The following is an 18,440-nucleotide window of genomic DNA, read 5'->3' as shown; positions in this document are numbered from 1 at the left end:
CATGGAAGGATAGAGAGTCCTTGGTCGCTGAGACTACCCGAGTTTCTGCTCCAGTTCACCTGGCTGTCCCTGAAGTTGGGATAGCAGAGACTCTGTCCAAACTTCAGAAACAGGAGGTTAAAGAATTTGTGCTCCGTAATAGGGAGAAGTTTTCAGACCTGCCAGGTTGGGTCTCGGGAGTTAAACATGACATTATCACCACCCCAGGGGATAAGGTCAAGTTAAAGCCTTATAGAATTCCAGAAGCCCGGCGAGATGCCATTCGCCAGGAAGTAAAAAAAATGCTTGAGTTGGGGGTGATAGAGTCAAATAGTGATTGGTCCAGTCCCATTGTCTTAGTGCCCAAACCAGATGGAAGTTGGCGGTTTTGTAATGATTTTCGCCGCCTGAATAAAATCACTAAGTTTGACACCTATCCTATGCCCCGCATAGATGAACTAATTGATCGCCTAGGCACTGCCCGGTACATGACCACGTTAGACCTTACCAAGGGTTATTGGCAAATTCCTCTCTCGGGGTCGGCCAGGGAAAAAACAGCATTTGTAACTCCAGACGGATCTTTCCAATATCGGAGGATGCCTTTTGGGTTACAGAATGCTCCTGCCACATTCCAACGCACCATGGATAAGACCCTTCGGCCTCATCTAGCCTATGCTGCTGCATACCTCGATGACGTGGTCATTCACAGTGAGGATTGGGACTCACACTTACCAAAAGTTCAGGCTGTGTTGGATTCCATCTGGAAAGCTGGGTTTACAGCCAATCCAAAAAAATGTACCATTGGGCTAGAAGAGGCGAAGTATCTGGGGTATACCATTGGTAGAGGTCTAATCAAGCCCCAAATAAACAAAGTTGAAGCTATTAAGGATTGGCCACGTCCCACCAGCAAGAAACAGGTTCGTGCATTTTTGGGGATTGCAGGTTATTATCGCCGTTTTATTCCCCATTTTGCCTCACAGGCTGCTTCCCTGACCAATCTGACCAAAGGGAAGGAGTCTGTCATGATCAAATGGACTCCCGAGGCAGAAACAGCTTTTCAGGCTTTAAAACAGGCCTTATGTAGCCAGCCAGTTTTAAAGTCGCCTGATTTTTCACGAGACTTTGTGGTCCAGACAGATGCATCAAATGTGGGTTTAGGAGCTGTACTGTCCCAGATTATCAATGGGGAAGAACACCCTGTTATGTACCTCAGCCGAAAGTTGAAGGCCCATGAAGAGAATTATGCCACCATTGAGAAAGAGTGTTTGGCGGTGAAATGGGCCTTGGATTCTCTCCGATACTACCTCCTGGGTAGACAGTTTGAACTGGTGACGGATCACGCCCCATTGAAGTGGATGGCACAGAACAAGGAGACCAATAGGAGAATAAATAGGTGGTTTCTGGCCCTTCAGGAATTTAGTTTTGTGGTAACGCATCGCCCCGGTGTTCAAATGGGGAATGCAGATGGTTTGTCCCGTGCACATGCGTGCCTGTCAACCTGTGTCCCAACCCTAGGGTTGAAACAAGAGGGGGGGGTATGTGACAGGAAGTCAGGAAAATCTATGGGTGTTGTCACTGACGGGAGATATATTTCTGCTTGGTTTAGACAATTCACTAATTGCTATCAGGTGTCGGCTGCAGAGGTAGGCAGGAAGGTGTACGGAAGTTGAGAACACTTTCAGCTGTTCAGAATGAGGCAATTAAGATCTCTATAACTTGTCCAAAGGGAGTCTATTGATTGCTGTCTCCTGAGGCTGTGTAAGCTGGGGAGAGCAGTCAGATGAGAGACTTCTAAAGGTGAGGTGTTGAATTTTTTCTGTGTAAAGAAAACACAAATGGACATTTGAGTGTCTGCTGTAGAACCAGCAGGGTCTGCCCAAAGAGTAGGTTGGGAAGACTCCTTAGATAGGTTCCGGTGTGTGAGAAGGTAGACGCCCACAGTGGCCAGGATTTATTTTGTGTTTTATTTTATTTTGATGTTTTTGCTGCATGCACTGTTTTGAAGAAATTGGAAGAATAAACCATAAACTGTTGTTTTCAACCACTCCTCGGCTATCTCCCTGTGTGACGAACCCCCCCCAAAAGGGGTTATCCACACCCGCTACCGAGCTAATCCCTCACAATATATATATTTATTTTTTTAATATACCGTATACACACTATGATAAACAAGCATCAGATTAACTAGAGTGAGTAGAGCATACACGTATCTCATATAAATGGTTTGATGCTTGTTGCTTTATTCAAACCAGGGGTAAAACTGGCCTTAAGACAAAAGATTCAATGCATTTCAGTTGTTACAATTTGTTCCAATCTCTCCCTCGAGGAATTATATAGACTCCATAGAATCATGTGCATTTGCTTCCCCAATGATTATCAGTGGGGCATCTCTTGGTGACACTTTCGTTTATGTAATAGCCTTCACCTTTGTGCATTTTCTACCCTTTTTGATTCCCATTTCCACCATTATGTTGAGATTGAGATTCTTCATTTGAATTTTAGTTTCAAGTCATTCCATCTGTACACTCAACCCTTGCAGCTTACGGTCTGGTCTCTAAAGAACTTGCTTTCCTTTTTTGGAGATAATGTATTTGTTGAAATTTTCTGGACATTTCTTTTGTTGTGTGTATTTATCTATAGGGAGTTTATGTGAGATTAGAGGCACACCCTGTCTGGATAGCATTTGTGTTATAAAATCTTTGTTATATTCCATGCTAAGCTTTGACATCATATTTTGTGAATACTTGTGGGTGAAGAGCCCACTCCCCTGGTGACTACTGCCAGGAACTGACGAAGTCCACCTGCCAATTTTTCTACTCCTGCAATGTGAACTTGCGGGCAGAGTGGGAACATTAAATTCTGTGCAAGACAAAATTAGATCCACGTACTCCTGGGCTGCTCAACTCCTGGTGCCTTCCTGATGATTTATACATGCCACAGCCATGGCATTGTCTGACTGAATCCTCACTGGGAGACCCTGCCACCAAATTGACCAATGCAAGAGGACTAGGTGAATTACCCATAGTTCTAGAATTTTGATAGGAACTAACTTCCTCCTCAGGGACCAAATTTCCTGCACTAAAAAGTGCTCCATTACTCCCCCCCCCCCCCCCCAAGCTCCCACTTTCCAAGACAGGAATATAAGATTTTCCTTCCTTCAATCTAAACCCCTGCTTCAGAGACTGTCGAGTGTTGGGAGGTAAAGGCATTAGAGAATCCAACAGCTGTGTCCCTTCTGTCCCATCTCATCAGAACATTTTGCCTCAGAGGTATGGAATGAAACTGCACAAAGGGAACTGCCTTGAATGAGGTCACCATCTTTCTTGTAACCTTCAGACACTGGCAAAAAACTGTGGACCTTGTAGTATGGGAGGGGTTATACAGGGGAGGACTTCCTGTGTTTTGCCAGTGTCCAATCACCTGAAAGTTGTGCATAACCCTATGGGCAAGAAATAATAAGGCTGCTCTGTGTCCTGTGATGTATGATAAAAAAAATATTTTGGCATGATATACAAACCAATAAGCCACCCCTCTGCCACTGACAAATAATTATTTTATTCTCCATTTAGGAACCACCTGCGTTTTAAGAAATAAATTCTCAGTTACTGAGTTTTGGAATGACTGCAGAAAATACAATGTAACTGCATTTCTGTACATTGGGGAAATTGTTCGATATCTGTGTAATACTCCAAAGGTATGGTACGCATTTGCTTAAAACAGTAATATTTTAATAACTGTTGACTAGATATGGACTTATGAGGAAAAACTGGTGCACTAGTCATTAAAACTTGCATTGGGACTCCTGTAGATCTAGGGAGCATGGAAAAGTAGATTTACTTACTTGATTCTGCCCTCCTCCATGCTGCCTCCCCTATGTTTCAGCAGTCTAAGGTCCTGACAGACAAATGCAGGGTCCATTGCTCTGTATTGGACATGAGAACACCAAGGGACAGTCTACTGCTGTAGCATGGGAAGCAGAGGATCAGGTAAGTAAAAGTGTTTTTCTCAGCTCATAGTTAAAACCAACAGTTAACCCCTTGCAATGAGGGTGCAGTTACACTGCAAGGGAGAATTTTCAGGTTTCCTTGAGTTGGGCTCTAAAGCTGAAGTGTATCTTAAAAAAAAAAGGAAGAAAGAAGGTAATTAAAGATGTTCCACATATTGCAGGCTGTTGAATCCTATAGAAATCTTTTGTGCAAGGGATGCCAGTCCTCTCGTGTTGCTATTGTGATGGCTAATAACGTTAGGTCTTCAGGCAGAACTGCAGTGAAGAAACTCCAGATAGAGATCCACCCCCTCCTTTATTTAGAAAAGTTCTTTCATTGTTGATACTGCATACAGTATAACATAATCTCTGAATGGGGGAGATGAAGATAAATGACATGATCCTCTTCAGAGAGCATGCTATATGCAGTTTAAACAATGAGGAGGGGATGCTTTTTCAATGCAGTTCTGCTAAAAGACCCTAAACTTTTAAATGTTGTAGTGTCAGATGTTCAATGCCAGGAAGGGGACCAGCATCCCTGCACAGAAGATTTCCTCAAGAGCCAGAAGCCTGCATGACATGGGACATTCTTTATTATTGGTATGTTAGGTCAGTAAATTTGTAGAGAATTCTTCAGCTTTAAATTAATATAGGTGAATACTGAGTTTGAATATATACCTTTCTTTACAATATACAGTATCTCACAGAAGTGAGTACACCCCTCACATTTTTGTAAATATTGTATTATATCTTTTCATGTTACAACACTAAAGAAATGGGACTTTGTTAAAATGTAAAGTAGTGAGTGTACAGCTTGTATAACAGTGTAAAAGAAGAGGCTTGATTCTGGGACAACAGCCATGCAAACCAATTTGATACAGTGTGCGGCGTATGGTCTGAGCACTGACAGGCTGACCCCCCACCCCTTCAACCTCTGCAGCAATGCTGGAAGCACTTATATGTCTATTTGCCAAAGACAACCTCTGGATATGATGCTGAGCATGTGCACTAGGGATCGACCGATATTGGTTTTTCGTTGCCGATACCGATATTTTGGCCATTGCATATCGGTATTCGCCGATATTTTGAACATTTAAAGTTTTGCAAAATAAACACAATTTTCGACACAAATCTGTTACTGAACATGTTAATCTGAACACCTTAACTGCATGAAAACTGATAGGAAAACTGCACTTGCAGGAACACCAGTTTCACATAGTCTGATTGTGAATGATGCATAAACTGCTGCAGTAGTGCACTCGCTCACTGCAATAATTTTCAATCACTACTGCAGTGCAGTGCAGTCAGTGCAAAACTTCTAGAAAAAAAAGATAGACAAACAGCTAGACAGTGGATTGGAGTCAGTGGACTACCGCTGCAGTAGTGCACTTACTGCAATGATTTTAAAACACTACTGCAGTCAGTGCAAATTAAACTGCTAGAAAAAAAGTAATACAACAACAAACAGCTAGACAGTTGATTGGAGGAGTCAGTGGACTACTGCTGCAGTAGTGCACTCACTGCAATGATTTTAAATCACTAACTGCAGTCAGTGAAAAACTGCTAGAAAAAAATTAGACTGGGGAGTCAGTGGACTACTGCTGCAGTAGTGCACTCACTCACTGCAATAATTTTAAATCATTACTGCACTACTACAGTGACTGCACTGCAGTAGTGATTTAAAATTATTGCAGCAGTGAGTGGCGCACTACTGCAGCAGTAGTCCACTGACTCCAATCCACTGTCTAGCTTTTTTTCTAGCAGTTTTGCATTGACTGCATTGCAGTGCAGTTAGTGCAAAACTGCTAGAAAAAAAGCTAGACAAAAGCTAGATAGTGGAATGGATTGGAGTGGAGTGGACACTAGTACTATAGTACTATACTTTCAATACTCTCAGTTAAGTAGAACAATATTATAGTGCAGAAAGCATAACATTTCAGCATGTTCACCAGTTAAATGGCTTCTGTTTTTTTCATAAATTGCTGCCACTTCACTAAAAACTCGCTCACTTGGTACTAAGGAAGGAGGAGCAGAAAGGTATCTTCTAGCATGAGAAGCAAGTCTTTTGTAGCGTGCCTGATTTTCTTTCCACCAATGAAGAGGATCGCCACTTCTTCTGTCAATTACTGGTTCTTTCAAATAGAGATGAAGTTCATCATCCAGGCTCATTATTGCAGATTCAGAAGAATCCTCCGCATGAGGCCACAATAAAACACTGAAAATATCATGATCAGTTCGACCACGATAAAGAAGATTCTCTTCTGTTCGTTGTCGTCTTTTTGGACATTTTTCTGTTTCGGCAGCATGCTGCTCTTTCAGATTATAAAATTGCTGTTCTGGACTTTTCTTTTCTGCAAGAACCTCCTGCACCTCCTGTTGAATATCTTTTGTCAGTCATTGTTTTTCCTTGTCAATACATCTATAGAAGAGAAAGTATGGTTCTTGTATCGAGGATTTAAAAGACTGGCCAGCACTACATTTTTAATCTCATAATGCTTCTCAAAATATATATCAATCAAAGCTCTCTGGCTTGACAGACCATCATTTGAAAGTTGGAGGGTGTTATGTGCCATGACACTGAGGTCTGACATATCAGCAAGCATCATTCCTTTCCGCATGTTTGCTCCGCTGTCTCGAAGGAGCACAAGCATCACTCGGTCTTGAATACAAAAGTGATGCAATAATCCCACACTGGGGAGTACAGTAAAGAAATGTTTCTAGGCATGCTTGAAGAATGGGGAATCACCAAAGACCAATTGCCTTTTTGTACACGCGCTGTCAATGAAGTGGCATGTAAGATTCATTAGTGACTCTGTTTGTCCTCCTCCTGACCAGCAGTCAGTCGTGAATGAGAGTGAGTTGCCAGCATTCTCTGGTTGCAGCATAGCCTTTACTTTCTTAACGACCTTTTGATGAATCTTTCCCAGCCTTTCGGTTTGATAATACTTCTCACTCTTCAGTGTGTACCTTGGCTCAAGTACGGACATCAACCGCTTAAATCCTGAGTCAGACACCATTGTAAATGGCTGGTTATCAGTGACCATCATCTCTGTGATTACTCTGTCCAGCAGTTGGGAACTTCCATCTGAATCTAGACAGTGACACCTGTTTTTTTTCTGAAACATATCTGTTATTGTTGCCTGGCCCTGGGATAGTGGAGGAGGTATTTCAAAATCACATTGATCTTCATTTTGTTTTTTCTGTGCTGTATAATATAATTCAATATGATGAACTCTTAGATAGACCCAAAGAGTTGACGTATTTTTGTTTTTTGCTGTTACTGATCCCATGCTTATATTGTTTGTGCATGTGTTGCACACTGCTGCTTTTCCTGGAGATGGTTGAGACGAGAAATAGTCCCAGAGCACACTTTTACTTTCTCTGTCTTCATCCATCTCCATTGCAATTTGAAAGAGACAATAAGGTTAAAAAAATGGCTGGCTGCTGGCACCCTGCCCTGCTGTGGGTGGCTTGCTGGCACCCTGTTGTGGGGTGGCTGGCTGCTGTCATCCTGTTGTGGGTCGGTGGCTGACGCCTGGCAGTGTGGGTGGCTTGCTGGCACCTTGTTGTGGGTCGGTGGCTGACACCTGGCAGTGTGGGTGGCTTGCTGGCACCCTGTTGTGGATGGCTGGCTTGGTGTCACCCTGTTGTGGGTGGTTAGCTTGCTGGAACACTGTTGTGGGTGGCTGGCTTGGTGTCACCCTGTTGTGGGTGGCTGGCTTGCTGGAACACTGTTGTGGTTGGCTTGCTTGGTGTCACCCTGTTGTGGGTGGCTGGCTTGGTGTCACCCTGTTGTGGGTGGCTGGCTTGCTAGAACACTGTGGTGGGTGGCTGGCTTGGTGTCACCCTGTTGTGGGTGGCTGGCTTGCTGGAACACTGTGGTGGGTGGCTGGCTTGGTGTCACCCTGTTGTGGGTGGCTGGCTTGGTGTCACCCTGTTGTGGGTGGCTGGCTTGCTGGAACCCTGTGGTGGGTGGGTGGCTGGCTTGGTGTCACCCTGTGGGTGGCTGGCTTGCTGGAACCCTGTTGTGGGGTAGGTGGCTGGCTGCTGGCACCCTGTTGTGGGATGGTTGGCTGGATGCTGGCCTGGCACCCTGTTGTGGGTTGATGGCAGGCACCCTGTTGTGGCTGGCTTGCTGGCAGCCTGGCACCCTGTGGTGGGTAGGTGGCTGGCTGGCACCCTTTGGTTGGTGGCTGGCTGGTAGAGGCCTGTGGCTGGCTAGCTGGTACAGGCATGGCCTGTGGCTGGCTGGATGGCTGGTACAGACCTGTGGGTGGCTGGCTGGCTGGCACCCGGCAGCTGTGGGTGGGTGTATGTATGTGGCGGCAGTGTTAAACACACTGTGTGCACTCACTGTACACTCACTGTCCCGAGACTCCCGACTCCAGACGAGGCTGAGGGAGGCAGTGTAAGAAGGCAGAAGCTGTCCCGGTGCACAGAGGCGCGTGGCGCATACGCAATGACGTCATGACAATATCGGCAATATCGGTAACCTCCGGGCCCCATTCCGATATATCAGGGAAAGTGCAAATCGGCTCTCGATATATCGGCCTTCCCGATAATCGGTCGATCCCTAATGTGCACCTAACTTCTTTGGTCGACCATGGCAAGGCCTGTTATGAGTGGTACCTGTCCTGTTAAACCGCAGTATGGTCTTGGCCACCGTGCTGCAGGTCAGTTTCAGGGTCTTGGCAACCTTCTTATAGCCCAGGCCATTTTTATGTAGAGCAGCAATTCTTTTTTTCAGATCCTCAGAAAGTTCTTTGCCACGAGGTGCCATATTGAATTTCCAGTGGCCAGTAAGAGAGTAAGAGCGATAACACCAAATTGAACACACCTGTTCCCCATTCACACCTGAGACCTTGTAACACTAATGAGTCACATGGCACTGGGGGGGGGGGGGGGATGGCTAATTGGGCCCAATTTGGACAATTTTACTTAGGGGTGTACTCACTTTTGTTGCCAGCGGTTTAGACATTAATGGCTGTGTGTTGAGTTATTTTGAGGGGACAGCAAATTTGCACTGTTATACAAGCTGTACACTCACTACTTTACATTGTAGCAAAGTGTCATTTCTTCAATGTTGTCACATGAAAAGATATATTAAGATATTTACAAAAATGTGAAGGGTATACTCACTTTTGTGAGATACTGTGTGTGTGTGTGTGTGTGTGTGTGTGTGTGTGTGTGTATGTATATATATATATATATATGTATATTGTACAGGGCGCCAAGGTTGAATCAGGAGAGGACTGACTCGCAGTTCTCTCTGTGTTTAATAGAGAGATATTTGGGACCCAGGATTTCGGAGACCCTGAAGTGATATTCGGGTGGGAAGGGGTCTCCGCCTCTGACTACAAGAAGTCCAGCACACACAGGGTTAAAAACCTCCAGGACGCAGCTCTTAAAAGACAGGACGTAGTGATAGGTGTGGTGGTGAGGAGGAGTTGGTGTATGCACCTGTCTTGGAAATCTGTGAATTTTGCTGGAGTCTGCAAGAAACAGGACTTAACAAGGACTGTTAAACCTTGGGGGTGAAGACCCAACTACAAACTGTATGTGTTTTTGCTATTACTTTGTGCTGAAGATAAGCAGACTTTATTTTGTATTTTTGTGCTTGTGTGCTGCTGGAAGCCTTATTTTGTGTTACCTGCTGAATAAAAGCCTTTTTGTTTAAACTTTAATGGTTTTTCACTCTGTCCTGTGGAGCCACAATACCCCCAAACATTACAACTGGTGTTTCGGATGCAGGCAGAGTGCACTTGCAGTCGCAAAAGCCATTTAAAACTTAAAAATGACATTTAAAGAGACAGTATACCTATGGCATGTCTTGGGTGAAATCAGCTCAGACACTGCAAACAGCAGGAAAAAGCATGGAGGAGGTCATCAAAGCTTTGGCCCAAGCCACCATGACCCAGCAGCAAGCCTCAGCAGAGGTAAACCGTCGCTGTGAGGAAGCGATGGCCTAGCAATAGCAGGCCCTGGCACAGGCTGTAGCTGCACAACAGGAAAGCACACAGTTGCTAGCCGCCCAGTTTACTGCCCAGCAGGAGTTCACGCAAGCACAAGTGGCTGCCGTGCAGGAGGCAGTACAGAGTCTGGCTCAGGGACGAGAGCAAGTCGTCGTCACCGTTGGCAACCAGGTATCCATGAGAGCCAGCCATTTTTTGCAAAAACTGACACCCAGCGATGATGTGGAGGCTTTTCTCACCACCTTTGAGAGGATAGCGGAGAGAGAGGGGTGGCCCATGACCAATGGGCTTGCATTATTTCCCCTTTCCTCAATGGTGACCCGCAAAAGGCCTACTTTGACCTCCCATCAGAGCATATCAGAGACTATGAGTGTCTGAAGGCATAGATCCTGGCCCATCTGGGAGTGACCACAAATGTCCGGGCTCAGAGGGTGCACCGCTGGAGGTACAAACCTAACCAACCACCCTGGTCCCAAATGCACAAACTGGTACAGCTGGTCAAAATATGGCTCCAACCAGAAAAGTTAACAGGCCCACAAATGGTAGAACGGGTGGGGATGGACTAGTATCTGCGGTCCCTGCCAGATGACCTACAGCGCTGAGTAAGCCATGGAGACCCTGCAACCGCTGACCAGCTGGTAGAGTTGGTCGAAAGGTACACCATGGTGGAGGACCTGCTTAGACCTGCCAAGTGTTGGGAACCCACACCAAGGGCAACCAGGCCAGCCACAGTACCTAGGAGAGAAGCCCTGCCAGACGTGGGAACCCACAAACCTGCATCACCTTCTGCAGAACCACGAAAGTTGGTTCCTTTCCCAAGAATGGGGGACATACATTGAATGGTTATGTCGGTCCTAGGGGCATACCCGGGCCCACTGCCCACTTCAGGAGGAGTTAATGGATTGCGGGACTGGTTGGAGAAGCTCCTTCTATGTGCAAAGGGTATGTGCCACTCATCTTGATCTGGCTGCAGGACAGTTTGAGTGTGAAGTGTGGGTGAACCACATTCCTGCCAAGGCTATACTGGACTCTGGTAGCATGGTGACACTGGTACATGCCAGGGTGATCAGGAGACTCGGCCCAATAAGTAAAACTCTACGGGTAGTGTGTATCCATGGGGACATGTGGCGGTGACTGTTGCCTATGGCCGTACCTCAGTGATACAAGAAGTTGGGGTGGTAAGAAACCTGATACACGACATCATAGTGGGGTGGGACTGTCCGCTGTTTTTTCAACTGTGGAATCAGGTACAATGTGAGCTGCCTGGACAGCTAAGAGGACTGGGGACACGGCGCCTCGAAGGGACAGAGTCTGAGGGGAAATCCCCACAACACCCCTCCCTAACATGGAAATGCCTGTCCTTAAAAGTGACATCAAAGAGAATGGTGATAATGCTCCGGGTCTCAAAACCTAGCTGGCCTCTGAGGAGGGGGAATTCTACCCATTACAGGATATGTTGGGGGAGGATGACGTGAGAAAATCTCCCTGTTGCAGTTCCTGGTTGAGGAGGTCGAAGGGTAGACATCCTCAAGGCTGGTGCACCCAGACCTGGATGTATCCAGAGGTGCGTTTGGCGCTGCCCAATTACGGGACCTGACCTTGGTCAATGCTCAAGAGCAGGTTTCCGTTATTGATGGGGTGCCACAACTACCAGGTGCAGACCAGAGGTTTCCTCATTTTGCATTGAAAGGGGACTTGGTTTGTCGAGTGGCTAAAAGCTGAGGGGAAACTGTAGAGCAGTTGCTGGTTCCCCAGCCATATAGGCAAAAGCTCCTCGATCTAGCCCACAACGACGCACTGGGAGGACACCTGGGGACGGAAAAAACAGAGTCCAGGATAACCGACAGGTTCTTCTGGCCAGGGGTGAAGGCTGAGGTTAAAAGATATTGTGCATCTTGTCCCACTTCCCAGTTAACTGCCCCAATGTCCCACTACAGAAATACCCTGGTACCCTTACCAATCATTGAGGTGCCATTTGAATGGATTGCTATGGATCTCGTAGGACCCCTGGTGAAGTCAGCAAGGGGGCACCAATATATATTGGTCATCCTAGATTACACAACTAGGTATCCAGAACCAGTCCCTTTAAGGAAAACTTCATCTAAGGCTATTGCTCGGGAATTGTTTCAAATGTTTCCACAAAGGGGGTTCCCTAAAGAGATATTGATGGACCAGGGCACCCCTTTCATGTCAAAGGTGATGGCGGACTTGTGCAAGCTATTTCAGATTAAGCAGTTGCAGAACGTCTGTCTATCACCCCCAAAGCGATGGCCTAGTTGAGAGGTTTAATAAAACTCTAAAGTCCATGTTAAAAAGAGTGGTCCAGAAAGACGGGGAGAGATTGGGATATGTTACTCCCTGCCCTTTTGTTTGCCATCTGGGAGGTTCCACAAGCGTCCACGGGCTTCTCACCATTTGAGCTAGTGTATGGGCGAAGGCATCGGGGGTTGCTCGATCTGGTAAAGGAAACTTGGGAAAGTGAGTCCTCACTGCACAAAACCGTGGTAGAACATATCTCCCAAATGTGGGAGAGGGTGACTAAGGTGATGCCATTAGTAAGGGAGCACCTGCAGAAGGCTCAGGATGCCAAAAAAAGGGTATACAACCGGTCGACTAAAGTCAGACAGTTTTAAATAGGGGACCGGGTGGCTGTTCTCATACCCACGGTAGAGAGCAAATTCTTGGCCAAATGGCAGGGTCCATTTGAGGTAGTAGAAAAAGTGGGGGAGGTGAACTACAAGGTACACCAGCCCGGGAAAAGAAAACCATACCCGATCTATCGTATCAATTTGTTAAAACCCTGGAGAGACAGAGAACAGGTATCTGCCGTGGTAGGTGTCCAGTCAGGGGACCCTGCAGGGATTGACCTGGTGCAGGTTGTTGCAACCCTGTCTAGGCCCCAATCCCAACATGCAAAATAGTTTCTGCAAAGAAATAGGAACAGTTTTCAGGGATGCCTGGTCTCGCCAACGTCATCGAGCATGACATTGTAACCAAGCCCAATGTAAAAATCCGGTTAAAGCCTTATCGTTTTCCAGAAGCTCACAGGGGGCAGTATCAGAAGAGGTGAAAAGAATGCTTGAACTTGAGGTCATTGAAGAGTCGCAGAGCGAGTGTTCGAGTCCATTCATGTTGGTACCTATACCCAACGGCACTCTTCGCTTCTGTAATGACTTTAGAAAACTTAATGAAGTCTCCATATCCCATGCCTCGGGTGGATGAGCTAATTGAGAGGTTGGGTCCAGCCAGGTATATCACCACGCTGGACCTTACAAAAGGATACTGGCAGATACCCCTAACGAAGGAAGCCAGGGAAAAAACAGCCTTTTCCACCCCAGAAGGCCACTTCCAGTACAATAGGATGCCATTTGGTCTATACTCAGCCCCCGCCACAACGGGGCATGGATAAAACTTTGTGTCCACATCTATGATATGATTCCGTCTATCTAGATGCATAGTCATCTTCAGCACTGATTGGGAGTCTCATCTTCCCTGGGTTCAGGCATTCGTAGACTCCTTGATAAGAGCAGGGTTCACCATCAACCCAGAGAAGTGTGCAATTGGAATGGAGGAAGCCAAGTAGCTAGGGTACATTGTGGGTAGAGGGCTGGTGAAGCCTCAAAGGAGTAAGGTAGAAGCCATACAGGACTGGCCCCATCCCCTAACCAAAAAACAGGTTGGAGCATTTTTGGGCATAGTTGGCTACTACCGGAGGTTCGTCCCCAACTATGCCAGCGTTGCTGCACCGTTGACTGACTTGACCAAAGGCAGAAAGTCAGTGATGATAAAGTGGAATGCCGAGGCTGAAGAAGCTTTTTAGAAGCTTAAGACGGCGTTGTGCCAACATCCGGTGCTCGTAGCTTCAAATTTTGCTAAGGATATTATTGTACAGACAAATGCTTCAAGTGAAGGGTTGGGGGCAGTCCTATCTCAAGAGATCAATGGGAAAGAGTACCCCGTAGTTTTCCTGAGTAGGAAGCTAAAGATAGCGGAGAGAAACTACGCTGTGGTGGAGCGGGAGTGTCTTGCCATCAAGTTGGCTTTGGACCCTCTACGGTATTTTCTCCTGGGTAGGAGGTTTCGCCTGGTGTCAGACCATGCTCGGCTAACCTGGATGAGACAGAACAAGCACACCAATGCCAGGGTGACAAGATGGTTCCTTTCTCTCCAGGTGTTCAATTTTGTGGTAGAGTACAGACCCGGGAGACAACATCAGAATGCCGCTGCCCTCTCCCGAGTCCATTGTATGGTGTCAAATGGTGCCTCCAACACCTCCGTGTTGAGTCGGGGGATATGTACAGGATGCCAAGGTTGGGTCCTGGACGGGTGCTATATAGCACCAATATTTGGGTTATGGTCCCTTTTAAGGGAAGTGTGGCAGTACTCAGGGTTTTTTTTTTTTATTTGCGCTGATTACATTGCAAGATAATTTAGATTTTTCACTAGCACTTTTTGATGAATATATATTTTTTTCATTTTTATTACACCACACAGACTTTGTTGCACTAGCACTTTTTGAAATTGACATTCATTTTTGTCTTGCACTGTTTTTGGATATGAGGGTTGTAAAATATTTATGAGGCACTGTGCTGCATTAACACTTTAGATGAAAGGATAACATTATCCACTTATTGAGGGGAGTACAAACTTGCGCTGAAACATTTTTTCCTATTTTTGATATGGGAGGGGGAAGTAGACATTTCCCACAATCTATTAGCATCTCTTTTTGGATACGATGTTTGTTTGACTTGAACATTACTCTTAAGAGTTGAAAGTTGCACACTGTTCATGACCCCGATTGGTCAATGACCATGTTTAGTTTTGGGTGCAAAGTGCAATCTGTGTTTTATGACATTGCAGGGTGGGTGGTGGTTCGGGGGGGTTTTGCTTTTCAATGTTGTTTTTTTGTTCTTTTTACTTTTGGAGAATATGGTCTTTTTGCAATGCATTTACAACAATGTGTATTGTGCCACCTGACCTGCTTTTGAGTATACCCTGGAGAAGCTGGGTATATGATTCTGTCCTTCTGGGTCCAGATGTTGTCCTTTAAGGAGCCTTATATGGTATACTGCCCCTATGGCTTATTTAAAGCATAATTCCACTTTTGTTGAGAAAAAAAAAAAACATTCCCCTCTGGGTGATCTATGTACATTGCAAGGGTTTTAACAAACTTTTGCAGATTCCTACCTTGTGTTATTCTGAAGAAATCATTGTTTGTTCCTCTGTGCTGAGTGGATCTAATGGGAGTGGTTTCATAATTATCATTCAGCTGTGGCAGCTGCAGGACACTAATGAGGAAAGTTGCTGGGCCTGCATCCCTTTAGACGTGTTCCTATGAGGTCTATCTTACCAAAAATGACATTTTTGTTCCAGGGGATGCCAGAAATCTGACTTGTATCTTAGGCAGACTTCTGGGAAAATCAGTGAGCCAATCACACAAGCAGTAAATTATGTTTCTGGGGTGTGGTCAGTACACATTCTGTGTACAGAACAACTCCAGGTAGCCATATTGCATTGGGAAAGGTCATTTTTAATAACATTCAATTACAGTAAATGATTTATTTCACAATTGTATATTATTATATTGTTTTATATATTTGTTTTTTTATTGCTTTTATATTATTTACTATTTTTTTCCCCCACGAAAGTGAAGTTACCTTTTAGCTGTTGTCTCCTGGAATGTCCGGGGTCTAAACTCAAAAATCAAGCGTTTCCCTAGTATTTAAATATTTGTGATCCTTTAACCCGGATGTCTGTATTTTACAAGAGACACATTTGACAGGGAGCAAGGTTTGAGCCTTAAAAAACCCTGGGTGGGTCATTATTACCATGCTACGTACTCCTCCTACTCTCGGGGAGTAAGTGTTCTGATCCGTAAGACCTTACACTTTACGCTCCTTGATCTACGTTTGGACCCAGTGGGTAAATTTGTGCTGTTACACGCAGTATTTGCTAATGTTTCTATGCTAGTGGTGGGCCTCTACATCCCACCACCTGCTAACACATTGCTTACTAGGTTGACTCAATTACTTGCTACCTACTTGACCATTGATATTCTTAATGTGGGGGATTTTAATATGACTCCATGTCTTGACAGGTTCACGCCAGATGCGAATATGGATTCAATCCTGTCTAAATGGGTCTCCGCATTTCATTTTATTGATGTTAGGCGCTGGAAATTCACTACCAGCAGGCATTATACTTGCCATTCGACTACTTATGCCACTATGTCTAGAATTGACTTGGTTTATTATCAGCAACTCAGTGCTAGCTAAGGTGCAGGATGTGTCTATTCTCCCTCAAGGGATCTCAGACCATGCTTCAATGCTCCTAAGGATCTGTATGTCTGTAGATCCTACAAGCCGTATTTGGCGTTTACCCCGCAACTGGATCACTGATGACCGAGTGGAACCTATTTTGTCCGGGGCTGTCTGAAATTACTGGGTGCATAACCAAAATACAGCTAGTCCTGAAGTGGTGTGGGATGCCTTTAAGGCTAACAATACAGGTAAATATCAAATGGCTATAGGTGCAGCCCAGGGGCAATCTGCAGAGGCTCTATCCTTAGTAGAATCCCAATCTTGAGAGCTCCAGACCAGGTATTCGGAGATCGAGGAGTAGGCATTAGGCGGCCAGCCTTCATCGCGGACGGGGCTTTTTTTTTTATTTTTTGGGGTCTGGTGGTGTGGCGAGCATCCTGATTGACAATGGATCTACATCGGGGGGACTTTTTTACTTTTGTACCCTTTCTAATAAAGGACTTGTCAAAAAACATTTACTGTTTTTCTTTATTTTTGACACTTTTTTTGGTGAATGAATAGGGGCTCATCAATTGCAATTTACAATCTGTCTTATACTATTATCTGTTATCATTTGTAACCTTTAATTTTATTTAGACTTGGTTTATATATACAGTGTCTTGCAAAAAGTATTAACCCGCATTGACTTTTTGCCTATTTTGTTACATTACAGCCTTAAGTTCAATGTTTTGTTAATCTGAATTCTATGAGATGGATCAGAACAAAATAGTCTAAGTTGGTTAAGTGAAACGAGAAAAATATATACATAAAACTATTTTTTAGAAATAGAAAACAGAAAATTGGCATGTGCGTATGTATTCACCCCCTTTGTTATGAAGCCCATAAAAAGGATCTGGTGCAACCAATTACCTTCAGAAGTCACATAATTAGTGAAATGATGTCCACCTGTGTGCAATCTAAGTGTCACATGATCTGTCATTACATATACACACCTTTTTTTGAAAGGCTGCAGAGGCTGCAACAACTAAGCAAGAGGTACCACAAACCAAACACTGCCATGAAGACCAAGGAACTTTCCAAACAAGTAAAGGACAATGTTGTTGAGAAGTACAAGTCAGGGTTAGGTTATAAAAAAAATATGCAAATCTTTGATGATCCCAAGGAGCACCATCAAATCTATCATAATCAAATTGAAAGAACATGGCACAACAGCAAACCTGCCAAGAGATGGCCGCCCACCAAAACTCACAGACCAGGCAAGGAAGGCATTGATCAGAGAGGCAGCACATGGACCTAAAGTAACCTTGGAGGAGCTGCAGAGTTCCTCAGCAGAGACTGGAGTATCTGTACATAGATGACAATGAGCTGTATGCTCCATAGAGTTGGGCTTTATGGCAGAGTGTCCAGAATAAAGCCATTACTTTCAGCAAAAAACAAAATTGCACGTTTTGAGTTTGCGAAAAGGCATGTGGGAGACTCCCAAAATGTATGGAGGAAGATGCTCTGGTCTGATGAGACTAAAATTGAACTTTTCAGCCATCAAAGAAAATGCTATGTCTGGCGCAAACCCAACACATCACATCACCCAAAGAACACTATCCCAACAGTGAAACATGGTGGTGGCAGCATCATGCTGTGGGGATATTTTTCAGCAGCCAGAACTGGGAAACTGGTCAGAGTTGAGGGAAAGATGGATGGTGCTAAATACAGGGAGATTCTTGAGCAAAACCTGTACCACTCTGTGTGTGATTTGAGGCTAGGATGGAGGTTCACCTTCCAGCAGGACAATGACCCCAAACACACTGCTAAAGCAACACTAAAGCAGTTTAAGGGGAAACCTGTAAATGTGTTGGAATGACCTAGTCAAAGCCCAGACCTCAATCCAATAGAAAATCTGTGGTCAGACTTAAAGGTTGCTGTTCAAAAGCGCAAACCATCCAACTTGAAGGAGCTGGAGCAGTTCTGCAAGGAGGAATGGACAAAAATCCCAGTGGTAAGATGTGGCAAGCTCATAGAGACTTATCCAAAGCAACTTGGAACTGTGATGGCCACGAAAGGTGGCTCTAGAAAGTATTGACTTTAGGGGGGGTGAATAAATCTTCAAAGTTGTTGGCATGTTCTGTAAATTAAATGATGCAAATCCTCAAGCAATCCATGTTCATTCCAGGTTGTGAGGCAACAAAACCCGAACAATGCGAAGGGGGTGAATACTTTTGCAAGGCACTGTATATGCATAGCCCACAC

At 45.0% G+C, this 18,440-nt stretch overlaps 1 protein-coding gene across 1 annotated transcript in view; it reads left to right on the top strand.

Annotated features, from left to right (window-relative positions):
* LOC309552294 (long-chain fatty acid transport protein 2-like) overlaps positions 1-18,440 on the top strand; it is a 179,278-nt gene that overhangs the window by 90,428 nt on the left and 70,410 nt on the right. Inside the window, exon 4 of the mRNA XM_082253189.1 lies at positions 3,549-3,673. Within this exon, the coding sequence (XP_082109315.1) occupies positions 3,549-3,673 (125 nt within the window). The remainder of the gene's footprint in view (positions 1-3,548; positions 3,674-18,440) is intronic.

Source organism: Pelophylax lessonae, assembly GCF_965119305.1.
Source record: "Pelophylax lessonae genome assembly, chromosome: 4".
NCBI classification, from domain to species: Eukaryota; Metazoa; Chordata; class Amphibia; order Anura; family Ranidae; genus Pelophylax; species Pelophylax lessonae.
Note: the sequence above shows the minus strand (reverse complement) of the source record. Positions and strands in the feature narration are given on the sequence as shown.